At 36.0% G+C, this 26,713-nt stretch overlaps 2 protein-coding genes across 2 annotated transcripts; both read left to right on the forward strand.

Moving 5' to 3' along the window:
• Positions 1-1,850: 1,850 nt before the first annotated feature.
• On the forward strand, positions 1,851-3,079 carry LOC143586396 (uncharacterized). The gene is made up of 2 exons (XM_077067956.1): positions 1,851-1,855; positions 2,077-3,079. Exons 1-2 carry the CDS (start codon positions 1,851-1,853, stop codon positions 3,077-3,079), a joined length of 1,008 nt encoding a protein of 335 aa, XP_076924071.1.
• Positions 3,080-3,120: 41 nt separating this feature from the next.
• LOC143586397 (uncharacterized) lies at positions 3,121-6,049 on the forward strand. Its single transcript, XM_077067957.1, has 3 exons — positions 3,121-3,288; positions 4,019-4,576; positions 5,888-6,049. The coding sequence occupies exons 1-3, from the start codon at positions 3,121-3,123 to the stop codon at positions 6,047-6,049; spliced, it is 888 nt and encodes a 295-aa protein (XP_076924072.1).
• Positions 6,050-26,713: the final 20,664 nt, after the last annotated feature.

Genomic DNA, 26,713 nt, shown 5'->3' on the forward strand with positions numbered 1-26,713 from the left:
AGACAGTAACGAAATTGTTGAGTGTAACGAGTCTAGCAAGGAAATCTTAACGGAATACAAGTGCAAAATGACACGTAGATTGCGTATATAGAAAAAGAATTAGGGTCGTAGCTTGAATGACTAGCGCCTTGTGGCGTGTGGACATCGATCATGGTGATGAACTCTCCCATTCGAGGGCAATAGACGTAGACGAGTCTTCGCAAGCGGAGCCCACTCAATCTCTTTGTATTATTTTATTAGTTCAAAAGAGAACTTTTATCTTCCCTTAAAAGAAGACCAATTACCCAAATTGAACTACGTCCTTGAATGATGCATAAGATTGGTATATTACTGACAGCACATGCCACTGCACAAATAATACATACCAACTATAGACATATATAAGTAACTAAAATACAAAGTTAAATAGTTATAAGTGGAAAAGTTATTCAAGTAAAATATGATCACAAGAATACACTGTTTAAAGTTTAGAAATCATGCATGTGCAGCTAGTTCTTATCATGTCAAAGAGTGAGACTAAAAGCCATGATGTATGCATGTGCATGTGGCTTTTGGACATCTAAAACTGAAGCTAGTACATAGGTTAGCCAATCTGTAAGCTTAAGCATTAGAAAAGAAAACAACCAAACTTGAAGATGAATACACAAAAACTGAGGTTATACTATAGTACATTCAGTTCATGGTTGAACATGTTTGGATGTAACATCCAGCAAGTCATACCAACCAATATTGTCTGGTTTGCCAACTAACAGTTGTGTTTTTGTTACCATGGTGGAGACGTCTTGTAAGGTCACCCTTTCTTGGATTCACCCCAAAACGCTTAGTGGAATTCCTCTCTCGTCCACATATAGTGTGTCCAAAACGTGTTGGCGGTATTTAGGCGTGACATTTCTTATGAACCTAGCATCTCTCTTATCCATGACCGATGTAGGATTTGTCCGGATAAATGATATAAAGAATAATAACTGAACAATATGTTGTCATACAAAACTTAAAAGGTATAAACCAAGTTGAAGAAATCAAAGAGAATAATAATGTTTTTAGCAAGCACTTGGGCCTGCAGCAACAAAACTATAGAAGAAAAAGTTTAGCAAAGCCCATTACACGTGATCTTTTTGGCCTGTTATTTTGTGTTGTTCAATTGCAAGCTACCGTCTAGCCCTGGACCAGCCCAGGCCCATATTTATCTGCTAAGCCCATTTTTTAAAACTTTTTCGAAACTGATAACATAATTGATTGATTGATCGAAGTTAAAACTCAAAGCTGGATTTACTTTTTATTTTGTTTCAATGTGTGTCACCTGTGGTGAGCCCAAAAAATTTTCTTGCATGCGTCATAAATTTTTTCAGTTAACTATCGTTATATACTCACAGAGGTCGAACGCATCGGCGGATTTAAGGGAGGGTCAGGAGGGTCCCTTGACCCTCCGGCCGGCCAAATTTATAGCGGATCGGAGTAGGCAAACTTTTTTTTTAATGGCTTGACCCTCTTAATATCTCACAGAATGCTTAAAATAAAAAAGAAAAGGTAGATATCTTGTATTTGAGAAATTCCGGCAGGTGGTTTCCGGCAAAAACTGTGAAGTGTGAGATATGGTGATACTGAAGAATGAATAAGACGACACTTATGAGTTATGTGCATAAAAGAAGACATGCTGTTTACTATATTTAGGTTTATAGGAATGTGGGGCCTTTTTTAATTTTTTTAATAAGCCCATATCCAAACAAAATATTTTATTAAGAACCTATTTTTTCACTTTTGACCTAGTGCTCAAGTCAGCCGTCCCTGTTTTCCTCTCTGCTCATTTACACTTTTTTGGTGTTTCTTTTTCCTATTGTGGAAAAGACAATATGAAGTAAGTTAACTTTATTGTTTTTTAGTTTTTATTTTAACTAATTTTTATTATTTAGAATGTTAATACTTTATGATTTTAACAATAGGAAATTAGGAATCATGTTGTGTAGTTATCTTTTATGTAGTTAATTTACGATATCACTTAGTATATATGATCTAATCTAGAACTTATTGTTTTATATAATTTATTACGATAATTAATTTTATTATTTGTGTATGTAGAAACGCTTCTATCAAAAAATATTTTGGTAACACACCCAAATCAAGTATTGAGACTCCATCAAGTTCGTCACATGCCAATGAAAATAATAATAAAAGAAGTCGAGAAGAAGTTGAAGTATCGGAATATGAAATTGTTGGTGACCCAACCTTGCGCAAACCAATTAATGATTATTCAATTAATATTCGAGAGGAAGTAAGGAGACGTTATATAACGAAAGGTGCTTGCCAACCAAAAGCTCATAATTTTCCCAAAACACAAATTTGTGGACAATTGAGAAAGTTTCAAAAAACATGGTTTGATCGTTTTTGTTGGTTAGAATATAGTGCATCAAAAGATGCGGCATTTAGTTTGTGGTGTTATTTGTTCCCTACCGGTAATAGACATGGGGATGAAGTCTTTATCAACCATGGTTTTAGAAACTGGAAAAAGGCATTTGAAAATTTTCGTGATCATGAAGGAGGTCAAAATAGTAGACATAATCATGCTAGAGTTCAGTTTGAGTTATTTAAAGATCAAAGGCACAATCTAGACAATGTATTGTCACAAAAATTTAAGCAAGATGAGATTGTTTATCGTGTTCGGTTAACCGCTGTTGTTGATGTGATTCGATTCCTTTCAAAACAAGGTTTGGCTTTTCGCGGGCATGATGAGTCTATAAGCTCTAATAGTCGAGGTAATTTTCTTGAACTTGCCACATTGTATTGTGAACGTAATGATGAAGTAAATAAAGCGTTTAATTCAAAATCATATGGAAATAATCAATTGACTTCGCCTAAAATCCAAAAAGAAATAGTTAATGCATGTGCTGCGGAGGTAAGAAAGATTATTGTGAACGAAATTAAAGATAAGTTTTTTTCTATTTTAATTGACGAGTCTCGTGATTGTTCTATAAAAGAGCAAATGGCAGTGGTTTTGAGATATGTGGATGATGTTGGAGAAGTGATTGAACGGTTTGTTGGGGTAGTGGGGGGCATGTTACCGACACTTGTGCATCATCTCTAAAAAGTGCTATTGATAATTTTTTTGCAAAAAATAATTTAACAATGTCTAAAGTTAGAGGTCAAGGTTATGATGGAGCTTTCAATATGCGTGGGGAGCTAAATGGATTGAAGCAAAAAATTTTAGCTGAAAATAAGTGTGCATTTTATATTCATTGTTTTGCACATCAGTTACAATTGGTAGTCGTGGCTACGTCATCTGAATATGCATATGTAAGTTCTTTTTTTGATTACCTTACAAAGATTGTGAATATTGTTGGAGCTTCATGTAAAAGGAAAGATTTGATTCGACAAAAACAACATGATGATTTTGTGAAATGAATTGAGACGGGTGAAGTATGTACATGAAAAGGTAAAAACCAAGAAATGAGTTTAGCTCGAGCTGGTGACACTCGTTGGGGTTCCCATCTTTAAAACTATACTTCGACTTTTAGACTTGTGGAAACCAATGAGAGAAGTGCTTATTGCTTTGTCAAGAGAGGGCACTGATACAAAAACTTGAGGCATTGCGCTTGGTATGGCTGAGAAAATGGAAAACTTTGAGTTTGTCTTTATTGCTCATTTAATGGTAAACTTATTAAGAAAGACAAATGACTTGTCACAAGCCCTACAGTTGAAGAATCAAAATATTGGTAACGTGGTTCGATTGATTGAAGATATGAAATATGATGTAAAGAAATATAGAGATGATGGCTGGGAGGAGCTAATGAATGAAGTCACCACATTTTGTTCTAAAAATGAAATTTATATGCCTAACATGGAAGACGTATTCCAGGGCGAGTTAGAAGGACAATTGATGATGAGCCACAGACATATCTCCATCGTTTTCGCGCTGATATTTTTTATCAGGTGCCTTATTCTTATTTATTTTTGTTAACAACTTTCAGCTTATAACATTTTTTTGCTAGTAAACTTTATATATTTTATTTCCACATAATTCTAGGTTGTTGATCTTCTTCTTAATGAAATGAATGAGCGTTTTACTAAGGCAAACTCGGAGTTGCTTACATGTATAGCGTGTCTTGATCCTAGAGACTCATTTCAAACTTTTTACCGTGACAAGTTACTACAGCTTGCTGAGTTATATTCTGATGATTTTAGTGGCTTTGATCTTGGTCAACTAAGGATACAACTTGATAGGTACATTTCAAATATGACAAGTAATGAAGTTTTTACCGGTCTTCATGATATCGGAGAACTTGCAAAGAAAATGGTTCAAATGAAATATCATATTACATATGACCTCATATATCGACTAGTTGAGTTGGCTTTGGTTTTGCCGGTTGCAACAGCTACCGTTGAAAGATCATTTTCCGCAATGAAGTTTATCAAGACTGATTTACATAACAAGATGGGTGATAATTTTCTCACAGATGCATTGGTGTGCTATGTAGAGAAAGATATTTTTGCAAGTGTAGAAAATAAAGCAATTCTACAACGGTTTCAAGCTATGGGACCTCTAAGATGCCAGTTGCCGACTATCGGTAAAAAAAGTAGTTTTGTACACCAATGAATTACGAATGTAAGACAATTATTTTATGACCCCCCATTTGAAATTTTCTGATTCCGCCACTGGTCGAATGTGAATTTTTACACTATAATAGTATGAATAAAAAACTATTTCACAAGGGATAGGGGATCCCGTATCACAAGGATAGCCCCCCCCCCCCAACATGTCAAACTGTCAGTACGTCACAACTGGTTTCATCTACCGTTGTGGTTAATTCTTGTATATACGGTTGTTACCAAGACCAGACAATGTTTCATTATTACAATAAACGGAAATTGAGCAGTTAAAACAATCTTTGTGATAGGGGTGTGCATAAATAGGGCTGGACTGAAAAACTCGAGAACCCGGACCGAAAAAGACCGAAACCCGGATCTATAATATTACTGTCGGTTCTTTGTTGGGTCTCATAATCTGCTCAGTTCGGGTTCGGGTCGGGTATCGGGCCAAGACCCTGGTTAACCCGACTATTTCAGGACCGACCCGAAGTTTAAATAAATGTATTAAAAATTCTATTATATGGTTACCAAATTTAGCGAAATATGCTGGTTTTGTCAACACTTTCCATTAGGAGCACCTGTTTAAAAGAGGAACAGATAATTATCAATAATATTATCAATCATACATGTTTAAAAATCAAAATAACACAACCAAAAAACTTAAGCATCAATTAAACTTCGATCAAGTCTGTTAGCAGCTTTTTTACAAGAGCAAAGGAAATCATAATTCATATCATAAGGTATTAACTAAATGATTTTAATTCATGATGTGTAGAATGATTATTATTGATGTGAATACGTGCTTTGATCAATACATTTACCATATTTTTTTGTTACAGGACATTAGAATTGAGTCATTTAATTCCTGTGTTTTAAAGATTTATTCTCACATGATTTATGTACCGGACATTAGTTAGTAAATTTGATTGTGTGATTTGCAAATTATTTTCTTTGGTCTTGAAGTTTTAATTGCTATTGTATATTACCTTTAACTTTGGTGTGTTTGTCTTTTGATGTTACTAATACACTAATAAAGCAATAACAAGTCCAATTCCACTTATAAAGTTATAAGGAATATCCATCGAGGTTAAATTTGAAACGCTAATCAGTTAATAATTGAAAATATAACCACTTTAATGATCACTTGCAGCTGTTAAACTGTTAGTTTAGGGGTAAACAAAGCATGATAAAGCTGTTAGTTAAAGTATATTTTGGTTAGCATTTAGCAAGCTGTTAGTTAATACATACACAATAATTTTTAAAAATATTTTTTAACTTTGGTGTTTTTGTTCCTGATTAATTATAGATGGAGTCACAAAATATTCAAGATTTATCAAGCAATGAATCTCACGGAAGAGATAAAAGGAAGTCACCACCTGTTGCAGAAAATGCAAAAAAGAAACCTAAAACGTCCACTTCCAAGAACACGAAAACTTCCAAAAAGTCAGGAACTTCTAAGAAGGCCTAAGGATCTCTTGTTTGGCTTGATTTTGACAAGTTTGAAGATGAAGAGGGGAACAAAAGGGCAAGATACAAGCATTGCTCGACTGATTTGGCGGCAGACCCAGTTGTGAATGGCACATCGGCATTGAGCCGACACTCAAAGAGATGTGAAAAACACCTGGATTACCAAAAAAATAAAAAAAAACATATTCCTCAAAAAGAATGATGACGTTGAGGGTGGTGGTGTTGAAGTCAAGAGTTGGAAATTCTGTGCCGAAGCATGCAATAGGGCTATAACTGAGATGGTGATTCTCGACGAGCTCCCGTTTTCATTTGTGGAGCGTGTCGGTTTTAGAAGGCTTTTACAAGCATTTTATCCAAATTTTAAGGTACCTAGTAGGACCACCGTTGCAAGGAACTCTGGTAATAGATATTTAGAGGAAAAGGCCAAGCTAAAGTCCTTTTTTGCAAATAGTAAAAGGAAGGTGTGTCTAACCACCGACACATGGATGTCAATACAGAATGTCAACTATATGAGTGTCACGACTCACTTTATCGATGACAACTGGGTGTTGAACAAGAGGATAATAAACTTTAAGGATATCACTAGTCATAAAGGAGAGGACATAGGCAGGGCTCTCATTCAGTATCTAAAAGAATGGGAAATTGAAGACATCTTAACCATTACATTAGATAATGGGTCAGCAAATAATACGGCGATAGAGTTTGTAAAAGGTAGGTTAGATAACCTACTAGGTGACGGGAGATATGTGCAAGTCCGATGTATGGCGCACATTATCAACTTCATTGTGAAAGATGGGCTACGCGATGGAGCCCTCCCTATTGATCGGATAAGAAACGCAATTCGGCATATTCGACATTCTCCTAAAAGACTAGACGTGTTTAAAAAATGTGTTAAGGCAGAAAAGATTGATAGTAAAGCACTCTTATGCTTAGATATGCCTACAAGATGGAACTCCACATATGAGATGTTGGACAGGGCAGAAAAATTTGAGAAGGCTTTTTACGCATATGATTTGGGTGATGGTGTTCCTAAAGTTACAGATTGGAGTTACGCTAGAAGGTTAAGAAATTTACTAGAATTGTTTGAGGATAAAACCATTAACGCTTCAGCTACGAAACATGTGACAGTTAACATGTTTTTTACTGAAATGATGGATATCTACAATCATATAAGAGAAATGAAAGATATAGATCTGCAATCTAAACTTATGGTTGATGCAATGCAAGATAAGTTTGACAAATATTGGGGAACTAATAACAAAGGTTTTAATTATATCCTCTACTTTGCTGCTGTACTAGATCCTCAGTCGAAATTGGGTGTTTTGTCATTTGGCTTTGAATGTGTGTTTAAGGCTGAAAAAAGGAAGGAGACGAAAGAGGAACTTAACGATAGGGTTGGAAAAGCTGTTAAACTTATAACTGATGAACATGAGATAGTTTTTAAGCACTACGAGCGAAATAGTGAAAGGCTAAGTTCAAGTTCAAGTCAAGTTTCACAAAGGGCAAGTAACGTTGAAAGTTCTACACGTGGATCGAGTGGTTTTTTTAGTCGGTATAAATCGGCTGGTGGTTATAGCTCGTATGAAACTAAAACCGAACTTCAAAAGTACCTTGACGATATCAAGGAGCCTGATTACGAGGGATTTGATATTCTACAATGATGGAAAGGTTCGTCTTCAAAATACTCGATAGTAGTGAAAATGGCAAAAGGTCCGTTTACTAGTTTACTTAATTTACTAATAATTGTGCTTTGCCTATTAATTATTAAATTAACTTATTATCCAGTATCATATTTCTAGATATACTAGCTATCCGGGTTTCCAGTGTTGCTTCGGAGTCCGCTTTTAGTACGGGCGGAAGAGTTGTGGAACCATATAGAAGTTCTTTGGCCCTTCCTCTTGTTGAGGCATTAATATGCACAGAGGATTGGATTGGTTTATCAAGCAAGAAGATAAACGATACTGAAAGCCCGACAGACTTTGATGATATTGGAAAAGGTAAGTTGAATATACACTAGCAACATCCTTATGTAGTCCATTATATTGATGAAATTATTTTTAATAATATAATCTTTTTTCTTTTGTAGAAATTTGTGAGAAATCGGAACCAAGAAACATGAATGCCAAGGTCGAATGATCGGTGGATACGGATGGATTGATTTCGATTGTCAAGTCAAATTACTATTATTTGGTTGAAGTTAAAAAAATATTAATGTTTTTGGTATACACTGTCTTATAATTTGGGATTTTAGGTGAATTGGACTCTAATGTTTTTGTGATTTTGGAGATTGAATTCTATATGCAATATGTTTTTTAGGTTACTGATTGTTATGGAGATTTTTGGAGATTGAATTCGATATGATAATATCACATGAAATCATGAATTATGAAAAATGATCAGTAGTAATATCATATGCACAATGAAAACATATAATAGTAACCATGAATTCAATCATCCAATGAATATGTAAACAAATAAAATAGCAACCATATCATATTATGCCTTTCAAACAAATAAAAAATAAACATTTTATTAATATATTTTGCAAAAAACGATGGCTAAATTTGAAATATATCTCTAAATAAAGGGGGAATAAAAAAGCAAATAACCTATTCCTAATGTTATCACTATCAGAATATATCTCTAATTAGTATGATAAATCAAATTCAAAAATTTCTAAAAAAAATCTAAATAATATCCTTAATAATATATCCCTAAAAATATAAAATGCATACACATAAGTAGCCCTAAAAAATTTCGAACCCTGCCTACTGCCTCCAGCATAAATTGCAATTTGCAAATATTATCACTCATTCTACAATCACACAGAGAATTAAGTATTTGCAGAGGTTACAAGGGTATGTTTGTATTACGTTCTAAACAATTATTTCTTTTTAATTTAATCCATTGTTTTTCTTGTTGATGTTACACATAGATGGATCCAATGAATACAAGATCAAGTTATAATGTTTGGACCGATTTTGAGAAGTTAACTGATGAGGAAGGGATGCAAAAAGCAAGATGCAAGCATTGTTTTGCTGTGTTCATTGCAGATGTGAAGAAGAATGGAATAGGTTCATTGCTAAGACATCATAAAAGATGTCCACTACGCCCGGGTAATCCGGAGATCAATTAATTGGCTGTGCCCCTGCGGACGTTTTAAAGAATTGTTTTCTTATTTCTTTATGTTCAATTTTCTTTAATTTTTAAGTTTCATTGATGAACTTATTTCATTAGTTTATTGATATCCAATTTATTTTCTCTAAGGCATTTCATCATGAACTAAAGTTCAGGAATACTATTTTAAAACATGCATAATTGGATTTAGATGATTCAATATAACTGTGTAACATTTTGGTTAACCATAATATTATTATTGTGGATGTTCATTAATTTATTATAGCCTACAACAATTTCAATTAACATTGACATCATTACTAAATTAGATGTTCATTGAGGCATTTCGTCAAATAGTTGGAGGGCGTACCGAAGTAAACAATAAATCAAGCCTATATAGAGCAATTAAGCACAAAAGTTGTGAAATCAAATTGTACTAATCAAGAAATAAGGAAGAATCATGGACCAAATTTAAAAAATACATCAAACTTTTGAAATAATGATGATGAACAGAACAAGAATAATTAAGTAATAAGGAATAATCAAGTTTTTGAAGATAAATGAGCAAAATTACCTGATAAAGACCCATATGTATGTATGAATCGTCTGTTAATTGAATGAGTTTGAAATTGAATTGCATGCAGATCTTCTTTTGCTTGATTTTTACCGTAACCAATTGAAATGTTGCAGCTATAATTCGGGTTCGGTCCTGCTTGTGAAGCACCGAGAGACCGGATCTTCAAGAGACCGACACTAGATATCAATTTCGGTTCAGACTTCGGTCTTCATATTCATGTTATATCGGTTTTCGGGTCGGGTCGGTCCTCTTCCGGGTCGGGTCGGGTCGGGTAATTTAATTTGCACAGCCCTACTTTGTGAAACCCATGTACTTTAGAAAAAAGGATGCAAACATACTATAAGTCTGTTACTCAAAATTACATATTCAAATTGCAATTAAAACGTACACCATTAATAAGCTTATTTTATGCTAATATAGAATATAAATATTTATAGAAGTAAAACGGCAAAATTTATAGGGAAAATGACCAAAATGGTTCATTTGACCAACCATATTCCTTAACAAACCCTCCAATTTTATAATTAACCAAAATGGCCCTTCCAAGAATGGTTGGACCGACTATTTAGTTTTGTCGTCCGACGGTTTATGAAACCAACAAGACCTTAACATGTGTTCTCTAAACAATAGGATATGTCATCCTACTAATCTATTATGTCGACTGATTGATCTATTTCGTCGGCCAACTGATCTATTTGGTCAGGTATTTCAAAAAATGATTTCTTTTTTAAAACAAAGAATTTATTTTTAGTCGACCAAATAGATAAGTCAGCCAACATAATAAATTAGTAAGATGGCAGATCTTATTGTTTTGAGAGCATGTGTCAAGATCTTGTGGGTTTCATAACCCGTCGGACGACATGACTAAACAGTCGGTCCAACCATTCTTAGAAGGGCCATTTTGAGTATTTTCAAATTTGGGAGGTTAGTTAAGGAATGTGTGTCACACCCGACTTAGGGTCTAGGCGTGTGACCCATAGTCAGGGTCGGCCATAAGGTGTGGCGGGGTGGTCTACAGCCACAGGCCCTACACCCTGCTAGGCCTGAATTTTATTTTTAAATTATATATGTTTTTATTAAAACGATATGTATATTTAGTGTTTAAACTCAATTGCATAACCACTAATTTGGTCTAGTGGCAAAGAGGTATTACTTCCAACCAAAAGGTTATGGGTTCTGGTATCATTTGAGACATGTTTAATCCTATTTTTATACAAAAGTTTTTTTACAAAACGTAAATTATAACCAAGTAAGCCCATCGAAATTAAATTGTTTAAACCCAATAAAATACTCTTTTTATTTAAGGCCCAAAAAATTTTTCGCCTTCAGCCAAAAATTTTTTTTGCTTTCTCGGAGCCAGCCCTGCCCATAGTTGGTACCTGTTTTGTAAATATATCAAAGTTGCGGGTTATTTAGCGGAAGACTTTGGTTATAATAAAATATTAATTTATTTTGAAAACTTCTCGGATGATAAATATCCAAGTGTTTGATTTACAAACCTTGTTTGATCTTGTTTGCAACATTTTAATAATTAAAAACTGAGCCATCTCCATATAGCGAGCATCTATTCCATTAGTGACTTTTATTCCTTACTATCTGTATTATGCTTTCTTTCCTGAAATGTGGGGAGGAAATACGTCAGCGATATGCTGGTAAATCGTTAACTCTAAAACAATTAATAAATCTTGACTGACAAGATAGTTTTCTTGAACACACTCAGCAACAACGTCTCGTATTTCTAGGGCTTATGCCACTTGCCATACACACACAATTATGGTTCTCTGAGAACTGATGCCCATTGGAGAACTTTGGTTATGACTGCTAGCCTGCGGCCACGTACCCTTGCTTGATAGGCTAGACAGATATGTTCGAATCCAGACACATGTGTACTCGGTCTGAGTTGCTTTTATTTTCTACCTTGTAATTTAGGGATCACATAATCCCATAAAACTAGAGATCACGTAATCTCATATAAGCAATTGACTGATTTGTTAAGATAAACAACCCGTTTATCTTAATGATTGACTGTAAATGTTTAACTTATTCACCTGTGATTATCTGTTCTGAATGATGTGGTGATCTCGTTTAAAAACCTTTGTGAGTGAATGATGTGTAACCTATAATAAAATAGGTTTATATAAATACCCGGATCGTCTCTTGATTCAGCTACAGGCCTTTAGTCTGGTTTTAATAGCTTTAAACCTTGACTGATCATTTGTTTGAATGAAATATTTAGACATGTAGTCTTTCCGTCTATTTACCAATCATGTGCTGAGTTTCTACTTTATGAAGAAACATTTATCATAGGTTTCTTCTTCAAGAAGAAATGTCAATTGACTGTAACCCTTGTATGTAAAATCTTATGTTTCTTAGTCATGAAGAAACATTAATTTTAACTATATCCCCTTGCATATATAAAACTTTGTGTTTCTTAATCGTGAAGAAACTATATTTAATTATATTTTCTTGTATGTAAAAGCTTATGTTTCTTAATCGTTAAGAAACAATATTTTAGCTATAACCTTTGTATGTATAAAGCTTATGTAAACATAGTTATGATCAAGGTTTGGGCTATACCCCAGATAATGGTTTAAGCCATATAAAATAATAACTTAAGCGGAATCCCTGCCTTGCATGGGTATTCGGATTTTATATGCCTAAGCTTGTACAAACACCACTTATACTTTATATCGTGTACTGAGTCTTAAACGGTCGGAACCTTGGGGTTTGGCACGTATTACGAGAACCGGCACGTAAAACAAGGCTAAGTGTGTGAGAATGACGGTATTTTGGTGTGAAGAGAACATGCCGTTAGCCCTTCTAGTTATAGAAACTTTTGTGCTACTTCGCGTAGCGCAAAGGAAAAGAAGATTGGTCGTTCCCGTAGTGCGAACCGCCTTATTGTCTGCTAAGTCACCAACGGACACGTGGTACCACGTGTCCACACGTGTCAGACATGCCTAATTGCTAGTTCTCGTAACGCGAAGTGAACATGGATGAATTCTTCGCGTAGCGCGAAGTCATTTAGATTTGGTTAGGCATCCTTTCTATCGCGTAGCGCGAAGGATCAATATTCATATTTTTAACTTTTTGTCCTTGTACTTTGGTAGCTTGTCACATCTTGGTCTAACTTACATCAACCAAAAATACTAAGGCGGCTCTCAAGCGGTGATGCGAAGTGCAAAGTGCGCCATCAAAGCGTTACATTACGCCCATCGCCCGTGCCGTGCATGTCGGGTGCGAACCGCTAGGACCATTGGGTGCATCTCCGCATATAAGAATATTACTATGGAAATTTTTTATCTTATAAAGTGCTCCTAAGTTTTATAATTTTCCAATTGGGAGGAAATTTCTCTTTCATATTTATACCCATGTGGAATGCTTCCACTTTCTTCTTTCTTTCCATGTGGGATGAACTTTCTCATCTCTTTAACATAAGATGTTTTTTATTTTCTTACCTCATTTTTCCCATAACATATCTTGAAAATATTTTTGGTTCTTCATCTTTATTAAGCTGTCAAACTTGGACCGAAATTTTGAGAATGTTACAATGTGGTTGGTCAAATGAACCATTTTGGTCATTTTCCTTAATTTATACATTAACAAGTTAGTTTCTTTTTTTCTTTTGAGCCGCCATAACTAGTTATTATTTATGATAATTTGTTTTGTAATATATGTTGTAACACACAGGTATTGAGTCAAAAAATTTAATCATCTAATTATAATCTATTAAAGCAAGACATATTTTTCGCATGACCTTCAAATATGTCATTCACATGGGATGTCAACCAATTAATTTTCATTTGTACATATTACACCTAATTAACTAATTTCTTAATTATCATGCCTCCAATTTAATATTTTTTTATGTTAAATGATATAACAATTAATGCATTTTACAATTTAATCTTTATTAATTACCTCAATTAAAATAGTTATGAATTTCTTAAAATTATATTATTAGCAGTTTGTAATTACCTAAATTAAGTTATTACCAAAGGAAAAATGGTTGGTTTCAACAACTTGATTAATTGGCTGAATATTTTTGACAGAAATATTATGGATTTACCGTTCAAAAGTGTTTGATACAAGTTGACTACATTTGGGCATAAAAATTGGAGCGTAGTTGAAACGAAGTTATAGCAGCTTGATATATTTTAGGTTCAATGATACGGTTTGTTATCAAGTAGTTCATAATATTTCACAAATAATTTACCCTTATAATATTTTTTATGATTATCTCAAAATTTCTTTTTGACTTTTTTTATACGGTTGTGATTAACCCGTAATGGACAAAACCAATCCGCTCATAGTCGATAAATGGTGTTGTGACTAAGTTCGTTTCTCTTTATGTGAGTAAGCAAACTTGACCAATTTCAAGTAAAAGATTGTCATGGTTAATTTAAAATGCAAATACTACAATGCTACATGAAAGTTTATATATAGAAACAACGATAAATTTATTATTCAAGTTTTCTTAGTTTTTCTGTTAATTTAAGCCGGTGGATCAGACTCATATTTAATTCAAGTCAATTGTTTATTAGTAAAACTAGGTTAGATCTCGTGTTACACACGGACAAAAAATATATAAAACCTCATATGTATATGTGTGTGTGTGTGCATGTGTTATATATATTTTAATGAATTATAAACTTCAAATAATCTAACATTATTATTATTATTATTATTATTATTATTATTATTATAAGGTATCACATTGTTGTTTTAATTAAAAGAATCCAACACACAAAGATAAATAGAGAAAAATAACAATTTAAAACATAATTCTAAGTTATGTAACTTATACCATGAAATGAAAAAGACATATTAATTAAAACTTCATCATCTTTAGAAGTTATACGTTGTAAACTATGAAGTATAAACATGTAGATGCTGTAACATAAGTTGTGTGTTATAAAACTATTTTTATTGATATTATAAAACATTTAAGTACATGACATAAAGAATGCTAAAAACATGAATATAACAATGATATATAATTACAATTTTTATTAAACCGCGTCTTTAATAAAGCAACAATATAATCCAAAACTCGTGACTTAAACCGTCATTTTAACCCAAACATCTGTGCATTCTAGTCCAAACTAGAGGTGCACAAATCAGGTATTAGAAAAACTCAAGTTCGAGTATGCAACTGGGTTCGGGTATGATCAGGTATTAGCAATACCCGGGTCTGGTTTGGGTCTTTAATACCCGGGTATTTGAATACCCTATTTTCGGGTATTAAAAAACCCTTTTTTCTGCAGCATTCTTCTGTTAACGTGTCCGCTTCGTTTTTTATCCCAACTCCATTTTTTTGCATACAAACTTCAAAGTTCATTCAAACATATATAAATAACTAAACAATGATATAAAAAACATATATTTTATGTGTTTTCAATTGTTGTTTGGTATATCAAAAGGTGCTACTCTAAACAAGTATATTTATATCAAATATGTGCTTGATGTGCTAAAAGTAGTCTAATAATTTTTAACTAAATTACGCTAATCTAGACACTAAGTAATACTCTAGACTCTCTAAAACTCGACTAAACTACTAACAGACAAGTGAACCGATCGATTCTAGTAAAGCTAAGTAAGTTTGGATATCGAACTTTTGAGACTCTTTAAATTACGTTTATTAGCTAATTAGACTCAAATACAGACACGACGTATTTATTTATATTTGTTTAAGGGGGTTTTTATTTAAAATACAAATTTAAGAAAACAAGTAAATTAAACGAAAGCACAAGTTTATTGATTAAATCAGATGATGATGATGATGATAAATTACCTAGGCTAGAATCCCCTAAATTTCAGTTATTAATTAACTGGGAAAATATTTAGTTATGGACTGAGATCGTAAAATAGACACTTAAAACAAAAACCCGAACAAGACCCCTGACCCTTCTTAAGAAGACACCTATGGGTTTCTAATAAGTTTTAATGCACACCTGTATTAAAAATCAAGTTTCCTTACGGTCACCTAATTAATTATGATTTAGTTCCTTTATACGAAATCCTACCTTACAGCGCGAAAATCAAAGGCAATTTAATATATTTAATTGATTCAATAGACAATAATAAATAATCAAACCTAGACAGGCTCCTTACAAAAAACTAAATCTAGCAAGACTAAATAATAAAGATCTATCAATTACCTAGCACTTTACAGATATTTAGGTTAACAACACACTTAGGTCTAATTAGTTAATAATTATTATTCCTATGATCTTATTGCATATCAGTCATAAAATAGTCAAAAACACAAAGCAGATGACCTAATAGCAACCTATGATAATGACATACAATAATCAAGGCAACTATGGAATAATAACAATCAATTAAACAATCCTAAGCATCTATTTGCATCAATTTAATATGATTAAATCTTTTTCTAAATCATAAAACCATAACGACAAATAAATCCAAGTCAAATCACAACGTCAAAATAGGTTCATCATAAGACTAAGTAGTTCATGCAATTTAGCCAAGCATCTTAAATTTAAACAAAACAATCATGCAAGAATTCATGGTGAAAAACAAGATAAACGAAAGATTAAAGGCGATAAAACCCGTGATTTTCGTTCTTGAATGATAAGCATGTCACCGTATGATTTCAAGCCTCCAAAACCTCCAAAAGATCTCCTCTTGAGCTCTAAAATTCGTCCCAAATGGCTAGGGTCTTCGGGTTATGCTTAGGGTTAAGTTTAGAGGTATTTAAATAGGTTTCCAAGGCCCAAAATCATCAAAAATCGAACTTTCTGGAATATTGAGGTGGTGGCGCCGCGCGACAGGCTCCTCCCCTCCAGGCCTCGTGGCGCTTCGGCTAGGGGGGGGGGAGTGGCCTGGTCTGGTCCGATTCACTCCTGGTTCGGTCCAGTTCGTTTCATGATGCTCCGATTCGCCGGTTTAGCTCATTTAAGCTTGTTTTTCGCTCTTTTTAACCATGAACAAGTCCCAGGACCTACATTATTCAAATGTGTTAGTAATACAAATTCTAATAAAAACCGAACATAAACTAATAAAATATTACATAAAATGTACATAGGATTTATGTATATTTACCATTATATCAGTGCTCCAAAAAGATCCGTTGAAGAACAGCTATAGATCTGTGGGCAGCCACTATCAAGTGCCACACAGACACATGTACACAAACACTAATATCCGGGTATGCAAAAAAATCCGCTTCGAGTATGCAAAAAAACTCGATTCGATCCAAAAAAACCCGGGTTTCAGGTATAACTAGAACTGGGTTTCGGGTTTCCGGTATAACTAGAATTGGGTTTCGAGTATTATTGGGTTTAGATCGGGTGCGGGTTCGGGTTTCAGCATTGAAAGTCATACCCTATGCGTACCCTACAGGTAGGGTCGGGTTCGGGTATTAAAAACCCGGTTCTTAAAAAAAACGGTTGTGGATTTTTTTTTCTGGTCCGGTTCTGGGTTCGGGTTTTTTTTGCACATCTAGTCAAAATGTCAAAGAGTATAAAACCAGAATATGCATGGATTTGGATCAATTGGATCCAAGAAGCCAACAATATCAAAAAAACCTTGTGTTTTCCACCTTCATTACCCAGTTGTGCTTCATCACCAATCGCCTTCACCGCATCCTTGATCGCCACCTCCGCAGCCTGCTCCGCTACCTTCTCCGCTCCGTTCGGGCCGCTTCCTCCATGCTCTCTCTAGTCAACTCCGCCAGCAACTTCTTCCAAGAAGTTACATCCCAAAAGAGAGTCTCCAACCCAGCAGCCTTAGCCTGGACTTGATGATGGAAAGCTTGAGTTTGTTACTCATGGTGATTAAAGATGAAGAGCAAAGAGAGAAAGAAATTTACCTGGATAATGATCGGGTGAAGAATTCGAGATTCAAAAAATCAACAGCTGTAAACCACCTTTTACAGCCGTTAATTTTGGGGACAATTGTTAGGGCTCGGATTTTTTTAGTATCCTAAGCAAAGGATATGTTCAGGATAACTTCAGGATACAATATCCTCCCAAGCAACAGGTATCTTTAATATATCGTTATACTAACAGTTCAACCCCCTTTCTTTGGTGTTTACCAGGTCATACAACTTCACATGATCTCCTAAAGATTCGGACCACTAAGCAACTGTTATACATGGGACTTTTTGGTATCCTGAAATGCGGTATATTCAGGATAACTTCAGGATGCAGTATCCTCCAAACAATAAGAAACGGTCAACAATTAATAAAGCATTAAAGATTGTAGACGTTGGAGGGAGTTACAACTCGTATATAACAATGATATGCAAGCCATAACCGCTCCAAGATCATAATCAGGACAATTAATGCTCTTTATTGCTAGTTATTATCTAGTGATCCTTCTTGTAACTATAAATAGGAGCTGTTTAGATCATATAGGACACACAACTTACACTCTAGCTATAGCATTACTCTGTAAACACGATATAGAGAAGAAAGCTCCAAACATTTGTAACCTTTTTCGATTATTAATAAACTGGTGGTAATAGTTTTCACTGCCCGGGGTTTTTTTCTTGTTATCCTCAGGATAACGGGTTTTTTCTTCGCAACAAATCCCTGTGTCATTGCATTTACGTTCATTTCTATTAAGCACCTAAACTCACTTACTAATTTGGCTACGAAATTACACTTGTTGATTTTTACTTAAAACAATTTGGCGCCCACCGTGGGGCAATCGGTTCTTCAATCTTTCAAAACCGTTTATTTCATCTCCATCACCTTCATCCTTTTATCATGTCTTCACAACCAAAAACCAGCTCCATTTTTGCTCTGGTGGTCACCGCTGCTTCAAGTGTTAACCCTGGTCCTCCACTAGTCCCGTATAAGAACACTCAACCCAGAGGAGAACTTCCACCATACCCGGGAACCTCTACACGGGTAGATCCGGTTATATCTAACAATGACATTTTTCCTTTGATGAAACAGGTCAAAACTCACATGGAGCAGCAAGAAAAGACCAACTCAAGGTTATTCAAGGAAATTGAAGGGATCAAAAAGAAACCAGGGCAGGAGAATACTCCAATCATGCCCAGGGTTCTTAATTATGATTCTCCAGGATCATCTATCCTTTAGAATCCCGGATCCTTGGGGACACAACCAACAAGGATCCCGTCTCAGCATCAATTAGGATATTGGGGAATCTGTCCTCCGGTATCCTCGGAGTTACCCAGACCGACGAGGCCGGAGTACATCAACATGCATCCTCGTTCAACCACGTCAGCCGGCATATTCACGTTAGGATCTCTAATGGTGTCCTCTGAAGTACATGTTGGAGATGACATCTCTATGCAGACGTCACCTTATCCTGAGGATACCCTCAATAGAGGAACTAGCCCTCAAGGCTCAGGATACCAGAGACCTAACCACGATCTCGGTAACAGTTTACTTAATGCTAATTTATACACTAACCGTGGATCTGTGCAGGATAAGGGGATATCTCCCAAGATAGCCAGGGAATTGCAGAAAATGAAGGATATGATTTCCAATATCTCGGGGATAATCCGTCCCATAGCTGAAGTTCCGGTAGGCAGTCACAGATTATCCAGGTTCACTTGGCCTATATGCGACGTGAAGATCCCAAGGAAATTCCAGACACCCAGCATGAAACTGTACGATGGCATTATGGATCATGAGGAACACGTAGCTCAATACAGAGAGAGGATGGAGGTTAACCCAATTCCCGCTAAAATCAAAGAAGCCTGTTTATGTAAGGGATTTGGTTCAACACTAACAGGGCCGACCCTCAAATGGTTATTAATTATTCCTTCCAATACTATTACTTCCTTTGCTCATTTGATTAACTTATTCAATAATCAATTTTCTTGTAGTAGATCTTTTGAGAAAATGACAGGTGATTTATATTGAATTGTTCAACCTAATAATGAATCCCTAAGGGATTACATAACTAGATTTAGCAGGGAAGCTTTGGATATCCCCAACCTTGACATGGCGGCTGCTGTTGAGGCTCTCAAGATGGGGTTAAAGAAGGATTCATCCTTCTATGACGATCTTGTCATGACTCCATGCATGAATCTTGATGAAGTCAGAAACATGGCATTAAGATACATACGGCTAGAGGATGATAAAAAGGCTCATGGAAGTTTGGCTATCCCGAAGTATGAGTCTACCAACAGGAAGGCAGACCCTCCACAGAAGTTCTCTAGGCCCAAGCCTTATTCCAAAGAAGATACATCCAGGATAAACGCCGTTGATGAAAACGAAGACGATGAGGAGTATCCTAAAATCTCTGAATATTGTTTTAATATTGATATTGGTGGTGTAATATGTGCCATGCAGGATTTAGGTGACAAGGCCAGATGGCCCAAGAAAAATGACAAGCCCGGATCTAGCAAAGACAAGTCTAAATGGTGTGCATTCCATGAAGACTTTGGACATCGCACTGATGATTGTATAGCACTTCGGAAGGAGATAGGATACCTTCTTAGCAAAGGACACTTGAAGGAACTATTTGGAAGAAACAAGAACAAAAGTCAGGATCCTGTCAAGATACCTGAAAGGGCACCTTCTCCACCACCCGGAGCCAAGGTTGTATCCTTTATCTCAGGAGGATCGGACATTTGTGGAACCTCGTATTCAGCAGCTAAGAAGCGTTCCAAAGAAACGAAGATGGACAATGGAGAAAGACCTCTCCGTACTTCCACATTGAAAACTCAAAGAACTATCACCTTCGATGAGGAAGATCGATGTGATCTTGTTGATCCCAACCATGACGGTTTGGTAATTACTTTATGTATAGCTAACTGTATTGTGCGCAGGATACTCGTTGATGGAAGAAGCTCTGTGAACATTATCCAGATGGATGCATTGAAGAAAAGGGATATCTCAAAAACGGAGTTTATCCCAAAGTCCTCAGTTCTTGTGGGATTCAGTGGCAAAACCAAAAACTCATTGGAGAAATTAAACTTCCAATATATTGAGGGAACTAACTCCCTACAACTCTTTATCTTGTTTTAATGTGATATTAGGCTGGCCATGGATCCACAGCAAGAATGCAGTACCATCAACCTATCATCAATGCGTGAAACTACCAAGTCTGTGGGGAGTTATCAAGATTGAAATCGATCAGCAAGACGCAAAAGAATGTTATGCATCATGAATGAAGTGGACTACAAATCCCACTCAGGCATAGCAATTATAGAAACAACCAGGGAAGGTCCTGCAGGCTAGAGACCAAGAAGTGAAGGAAGTATCCTTGGATTCTCAGGATGCCGTGATCAAAGTATTGTTAGGATCAGGTATGCCTGAGGATATCGAACAAGGATTGGTATCCTTCTTAAAGGAAAGAGCCTCTACCTTCGCCTGGAAACATGAAGATATGACAGGTATCTCTAAGTCCATAATTACTCATAAACTTGGTATAGATAAATCTTTCAGGCCGGTACATCAAAAGCGAAGGAAGTTTGCTCCTGAGAGAAACGTTATCATACAAGAAGAAGTACAGAAGCTGCTCAAGACCAAAATGATAAGAGAGGTCCACTACCCTAGATGGTTAGGAATGGAAAGTGGAGAGTATGTGTGGACTTCACAGACCTGAATAAGGCCTGTCCAAAAGACCCATTTCCACTCCCACACATTGATTCAATGGTGGATGCAACTGCTGGTTATGAACTGCTAACCTTCATGGATGCATCCTCAGGATTTCAACAAATTCAAATGGAGCCTTCAGATCAAGAAGACACAGCCTTCATGACCCCCACAGGTATATACTGTTATACAGCAATGCCTTTTGGATTAAAAAAAACAGGTGCAACATACCAAAGGCTGGTCAACATGATTTTTAAAGACCAACTGGGGGACACGATAGAAGTCTACATCGATGACATGGTGGTAAAGTCAAGAAGGGCTGAGGATCATCTCAAAGACTTGGCAACAGCATTTGACATCCTGGATGAATACAACATGAAGTTGAATCCAGCCAAGTGTCATTTTGGGGTTAAAGCAGGAAAATTCCTTAGATACATGGTTACCAAAAGAGGAATAGAAGCAAGCCCTGAGTAAATCAAGGCCATCCTAGATATCAAATCACCAAGGTACGTTAAAGATGTCCAAAGATTGACCGGAAGAATTGCTGCTCTCAACAGATTCATCTCAAGATCTTCAGAGAAGTGTAAAGACTTCTATGATATCCTGAGGAAAAATCAAAAATTCGAATGGGGGAGAGAAGCAAGAAAGAGCTCTGATATCCTTGAAGGAATACTTATCCTCAGCGCCACGCCTGATGAAGCCAGTTGATGGTGAACCATTATCCTTGTACTTAGCCGTTTCTGGGATTGCAATAAGTGCTGTCTTGGTCAAAGATTATGAAGGTCAACAACATCCAATATATTATGTAAGTAAAAGCCTACTAGATGCTGAATCCAGATATTCTTATCTTGAAAAGTTAATTTTAGCACTTATAATGGTTTCTACTAAATTAAGACATTATTTTGAAACTCAAGTTATCCATGTAAAAACTAACTATCCTATTAAGGCTGTTTTGAGAAAACGAGAAATGTCAGGAAGGATGGCAAAGTGGGCTGTGAAACTTAGTGCATACGATATACTGTATGAACCAAGGACAGCCATCAAATCACAGGCACTTGCCGACTTTGTGGCTGATTTTAGCCTGGATATACTCGAAAAAGTGGAAAAAGAAGTTCACCAATTGGAGATCAAGGAAAGTTGGACCTTGCATACAGATGGTGCCTCCAACATAAGAGGAACAAGTCTTGGTATCCTGCTAAAATCGCCACAGGGGGACATTATACCTCTATCCATATCCTGTGAATTTTAGGCTACTAATAATGAGGCTGAATATGAAGCCTTAATAGCTGGTTTGCAATTAGCTAAGGATATGAAGGTCAGGTATCTTCAAGTTTATGTTGATTCTTTGTTACTAGCTAACCATTTTAATGGCTCTTATGCAGTGAATGCAGAAAACTTAGCAAAATATTTAGAAATAGTTAAGAAATTAGCTATGTGTTTCGAAACATTTGATATATTACAGGTACCAAGGGAAGAGAACACTGAAGCAGATGCCTTTGCAAATTTAGCATCAGCTTTCAAGATACCAGACGATATCAAGATATCCATCGTTCATATCTTGACTCCAGCAACAAAGGAGAACCATGAAGTCATGGAGACTTCGTTACCTGAAGACAATCCAATATCCTGGACCCATCCATAATACGATATCTTCAAGATAACATGATCCCAGAAGGAGAAAATCCCAGAGCATTTCGAATGAAGGTAACCTAGTATATTATCCTAAATGATGTGTTGTATAGAAAATCACTTGCAGATCCATACTTGAGATGTTTGGAATATCAAGAAGCACAAGAAGTTCTCAAGGATATACATGAAGGTGATTGTGGAAACCACACTGGGGGCAGAGCCTTAGTATCCAAGATACTGAGGACATGTTACTTCTGGCCAACAATGAAGAAGGACGCAATGAACTTCTCTAAAAAATGTGATGCTTGTCAAAGACATAGCAACATCTTACATCAACCAGTTGAATCATTATATCCTATCATATCCCCGTGGCCGTTTATGAAATAGGAGATGGATATTGTGGGAAAGCTGCCTAAGGCTCCTGGTGGAAAAGTCTTTATGCTTGCCATGACAGATTACTTCTCCAAGTGGATCGAAGCAGAGGCATTTGTCCAAGTTAAAGAAAAGGATGTGATCATCAAACGTAATATCCTGACAAGATTTGGTATCCTGGCAGAGATTGTTTGTGACAATGGATCACAGTTCATCGGTTGTAGAACAACCAGCTTTTGTGAAAGTTGGGGAATCAAGATGGTGACTTCGACTCCAGTACATCCTCAAGCTAATGGTCAAGCAGAATCTAGTAACAAGATCATCATCAACAATTTGAAGAAGAAATTGGGATCCAAGAAGGGAAAATGGGCTGAAGAACTACCATTTATTCTTTGGGCTGATAGGACCACTTCAAAAAATGCAACAGGACAAAAACCTTTCTCTTTGGTGTTTGGGGCCGAAGCTGTTATCCCTACAGAAATGGTGATCCCCACAGTAAGAACCAGCATCCAAGATACCGAGTCCAACAACCAAAGCCTTACCGAAGACCTGGATACCATTGATGAACTCAGAGATCTCACCAGGATCAGAATTGCAGCATACCAACAAAGAATAGCCAAGTCCTACAACAAGAATATCAGAATTCGAAGATTCCAAGTAGGAGATATAGTGTTAAGAAAAACATTTCAGAATACCATTAACCCAGCAGATGGAAAGCTAGCTCCAAAGGGGGAAGGTCCTTACTTGATTGATTCAAAAGCAGGAAAATGGGCCTACAGGTTAATCACTATGAAAGGTGATCTAATACCAAAAGCTTGGAATGCTATCCACCTTAAGGCATATTTTTGTTAGTCTCCTTAACTAGTATGTTCGTATTCTCAGGATAAAGGTATGTCCCCTCATCTACTTCTACATATTTCTGTTATTATCTCTAAATCAAGTTTACTGACTTAAGCATCTAAGGGGTATTAGCCAAGCTAAAACTCACCCCTCAGTAAGAGTTTAGTGTTTTGCAGTTATCCCAAGGATATGTTATCTTGACAACCGCTAGAGGCTGATCACCTCCACACGAACATGATATCCATGATATATCCTAAGGTTTAAAGGTCTTCACCTTTCTAACGCCGCCTGGAGCGCACGATGATTCGGATATAGTTCGAGGCAGGCGAACCAGACCAGCTGATAATCCGTTTGTTGTTGGCTATATACCGGATCCTTAAGATAAGTGGCAGACGTGTCACGCATACGGTTTATAACATTTTCATGTTATCTAAGGTTTATAACATTTTCATGTTATCTAAAGTCTCGGCATTTTCATGCCCTCACGTTTGGGACTTTCCCCGGTTTTATCTAAGGTTTAGAAATTTTCATGTCTCTCAAATAAAGGCCTTTTCGCCAGTAAAAAGGCTTTATCGCCAGTAATAAGGCTTTATCGCCTGAACTATCTAACTTTGTTTTGACAGATCGAAGATCGGCCAGATCGCTAAGTGTAAAAATATCACTAAGTTGTGCTTAACTTAGCAAATTCCAAAGGCATGATACGGAAAAGGGTCAACAGCTGGGGACATCATATGTAAGCTTATTAAGTTTATAAATGTTCTCTACAAAGGTACTCTTTACACTTAGTCTTTTTTACATATTTTGCTTTCAAGACATAATCTTTTGGTTTAGTTTACACCTAGTCGTTTTACATATTTTTGTCTTTCAAAATGTAATCTTTTGGTTCAATTGTGACAATTCATATTTACACAAGATTTAAGGATACATTGTCCTTAAAGATGTTTTGTCTTAATACATAATAAAGATCCAAAACATATTTTTATAATCTATAAAGTATTTTATTCTGAAGTAGGATGAATTCAAGAAATGTGTCTAGGATACATTATCCTCAAGATAATTAATATTTCATATATATATCCTAACCAAAACATACTCAGACAAGTCATTCAATGACAAAAAGAACACAATGTTAAAATCGAAAGGTTATGTTGTTACTAACATTAAGTGCAGATGGATAAAAAGACAATGCTAGGGCTTCATCTTCAACAAGTGGAAGATCCTTCCACCCAAGCATTACTAGATGTTCAAGAAGTCAAGATAACATGGGTTTCATCTTGAAAAGTCAAGATCCCTCCACCCATATATCCTATTATCCTAAAGCATCCTTGTTAAAAGACAGAAAAGTAAATTGTTCAACAAGCCATTACAAACCAACATTAAAACCACAAACAAACATACTTAAAAAACTAGGCTCAGACCTTGTCTTTTCCACCTTCATTGCCCAGTTGTGCTTCATCACCAATCGCGTTCACCGCATCCTTGATCGCCACCTCCGCAGCCTGCTCCGCTACCTTCTCTGCTCCGTTCGGGCCCGCTTCCTCCATGCTCTCTCCAGTCAACTCCGCCAACACCTTCTTCCAAGAAGTTACATCCCGAAAGAGAGTCTCCAACCCAGCAGCCTTAGCCTCCTGAGCCTAGACTTGATGATGGAAAGCTTGAGTTTGTTACTCATGGTGATTAAAGATGAAGAGCAAAGAGAGAAAGAAATTTACCTGGATAATGATCGGGTGAAGAATTCGAGATTCAAAAAATCAACAGCTGTAAACCACCTTTTACAGCCGTTAATTTTGGGGACAATTGTTAGGGCTCGGATTTTCAGTATCCTAAGCAAAGGATATGTTCAGGATAACTTCAGGATACAGTATCCTCCCAAGCAACAGGTATCTTTAATATATCGTTATACTAACAGTTCAACCCCCTTTCTTTGGTGTTTACCAGGTCATACAACTTCACATGATCTCCTAAAGATTCGGACCACTAAGCAACTGTTATACATGGGACTTTTTGGTATCCTGAAATGCGGTATATTTAGGATAACTTCAGGATGCAGTATCCTCCAAATGACAAGAAACGGTCAACAATTAATAAAACATTAAAGATTGTAGACGTTGGAGGGAGTTACAACTCGTTTATAACAATGATATGCAAGCCATAACCGCTCCAAGATCATAATCAGGACAATTAATGCTCTTTATTGCTAGTTATTATCTAGTGATCCTTCTTGTAACTATAAATAGGAGCTGTTTAGATCATATAGGACACACAACTTACACTCTAGCTATAGCATTACTCTGTAAACACGATATAGAGAAGAAAGCTCCAAACATTTGTAACCTTTTTCGATTATTAATAAACTGGTGGTGATAATTTTTCACCGCCCGGGGTTTTTTTCTTGTTATCCTCAGGATAACGAGTTTTTTCCTCGCAACAAATCCTTGTGTCATTGCATTTACGTTTAGTTCTATCAAGCACCTAAACCTCACTTACTAATTTGGTTACGAAATTACACTTATTGATTTTTACCCAAAACATGGACTAGCCACTTCAAGAGCATATGACAAAGGAATAATCGATACCTCTT

This window comes from Bidens hawaiensis, unplaced genomic scaffold, assembly GCF_021521415.1.
Source record: "Bidens hawaiensis isolate Kalapana, Puna unplaced genomic scaffold, B.hawaiensis_p1.1 tig00034643_1, whole genome shotgun sequence".
Lineage (NCBI taxonomy): Eukaryota > Viridiplantae > Streptophyta > Magnoliopsida > Asterales > Asteraceae > Bidens > Bidens hawaiensis.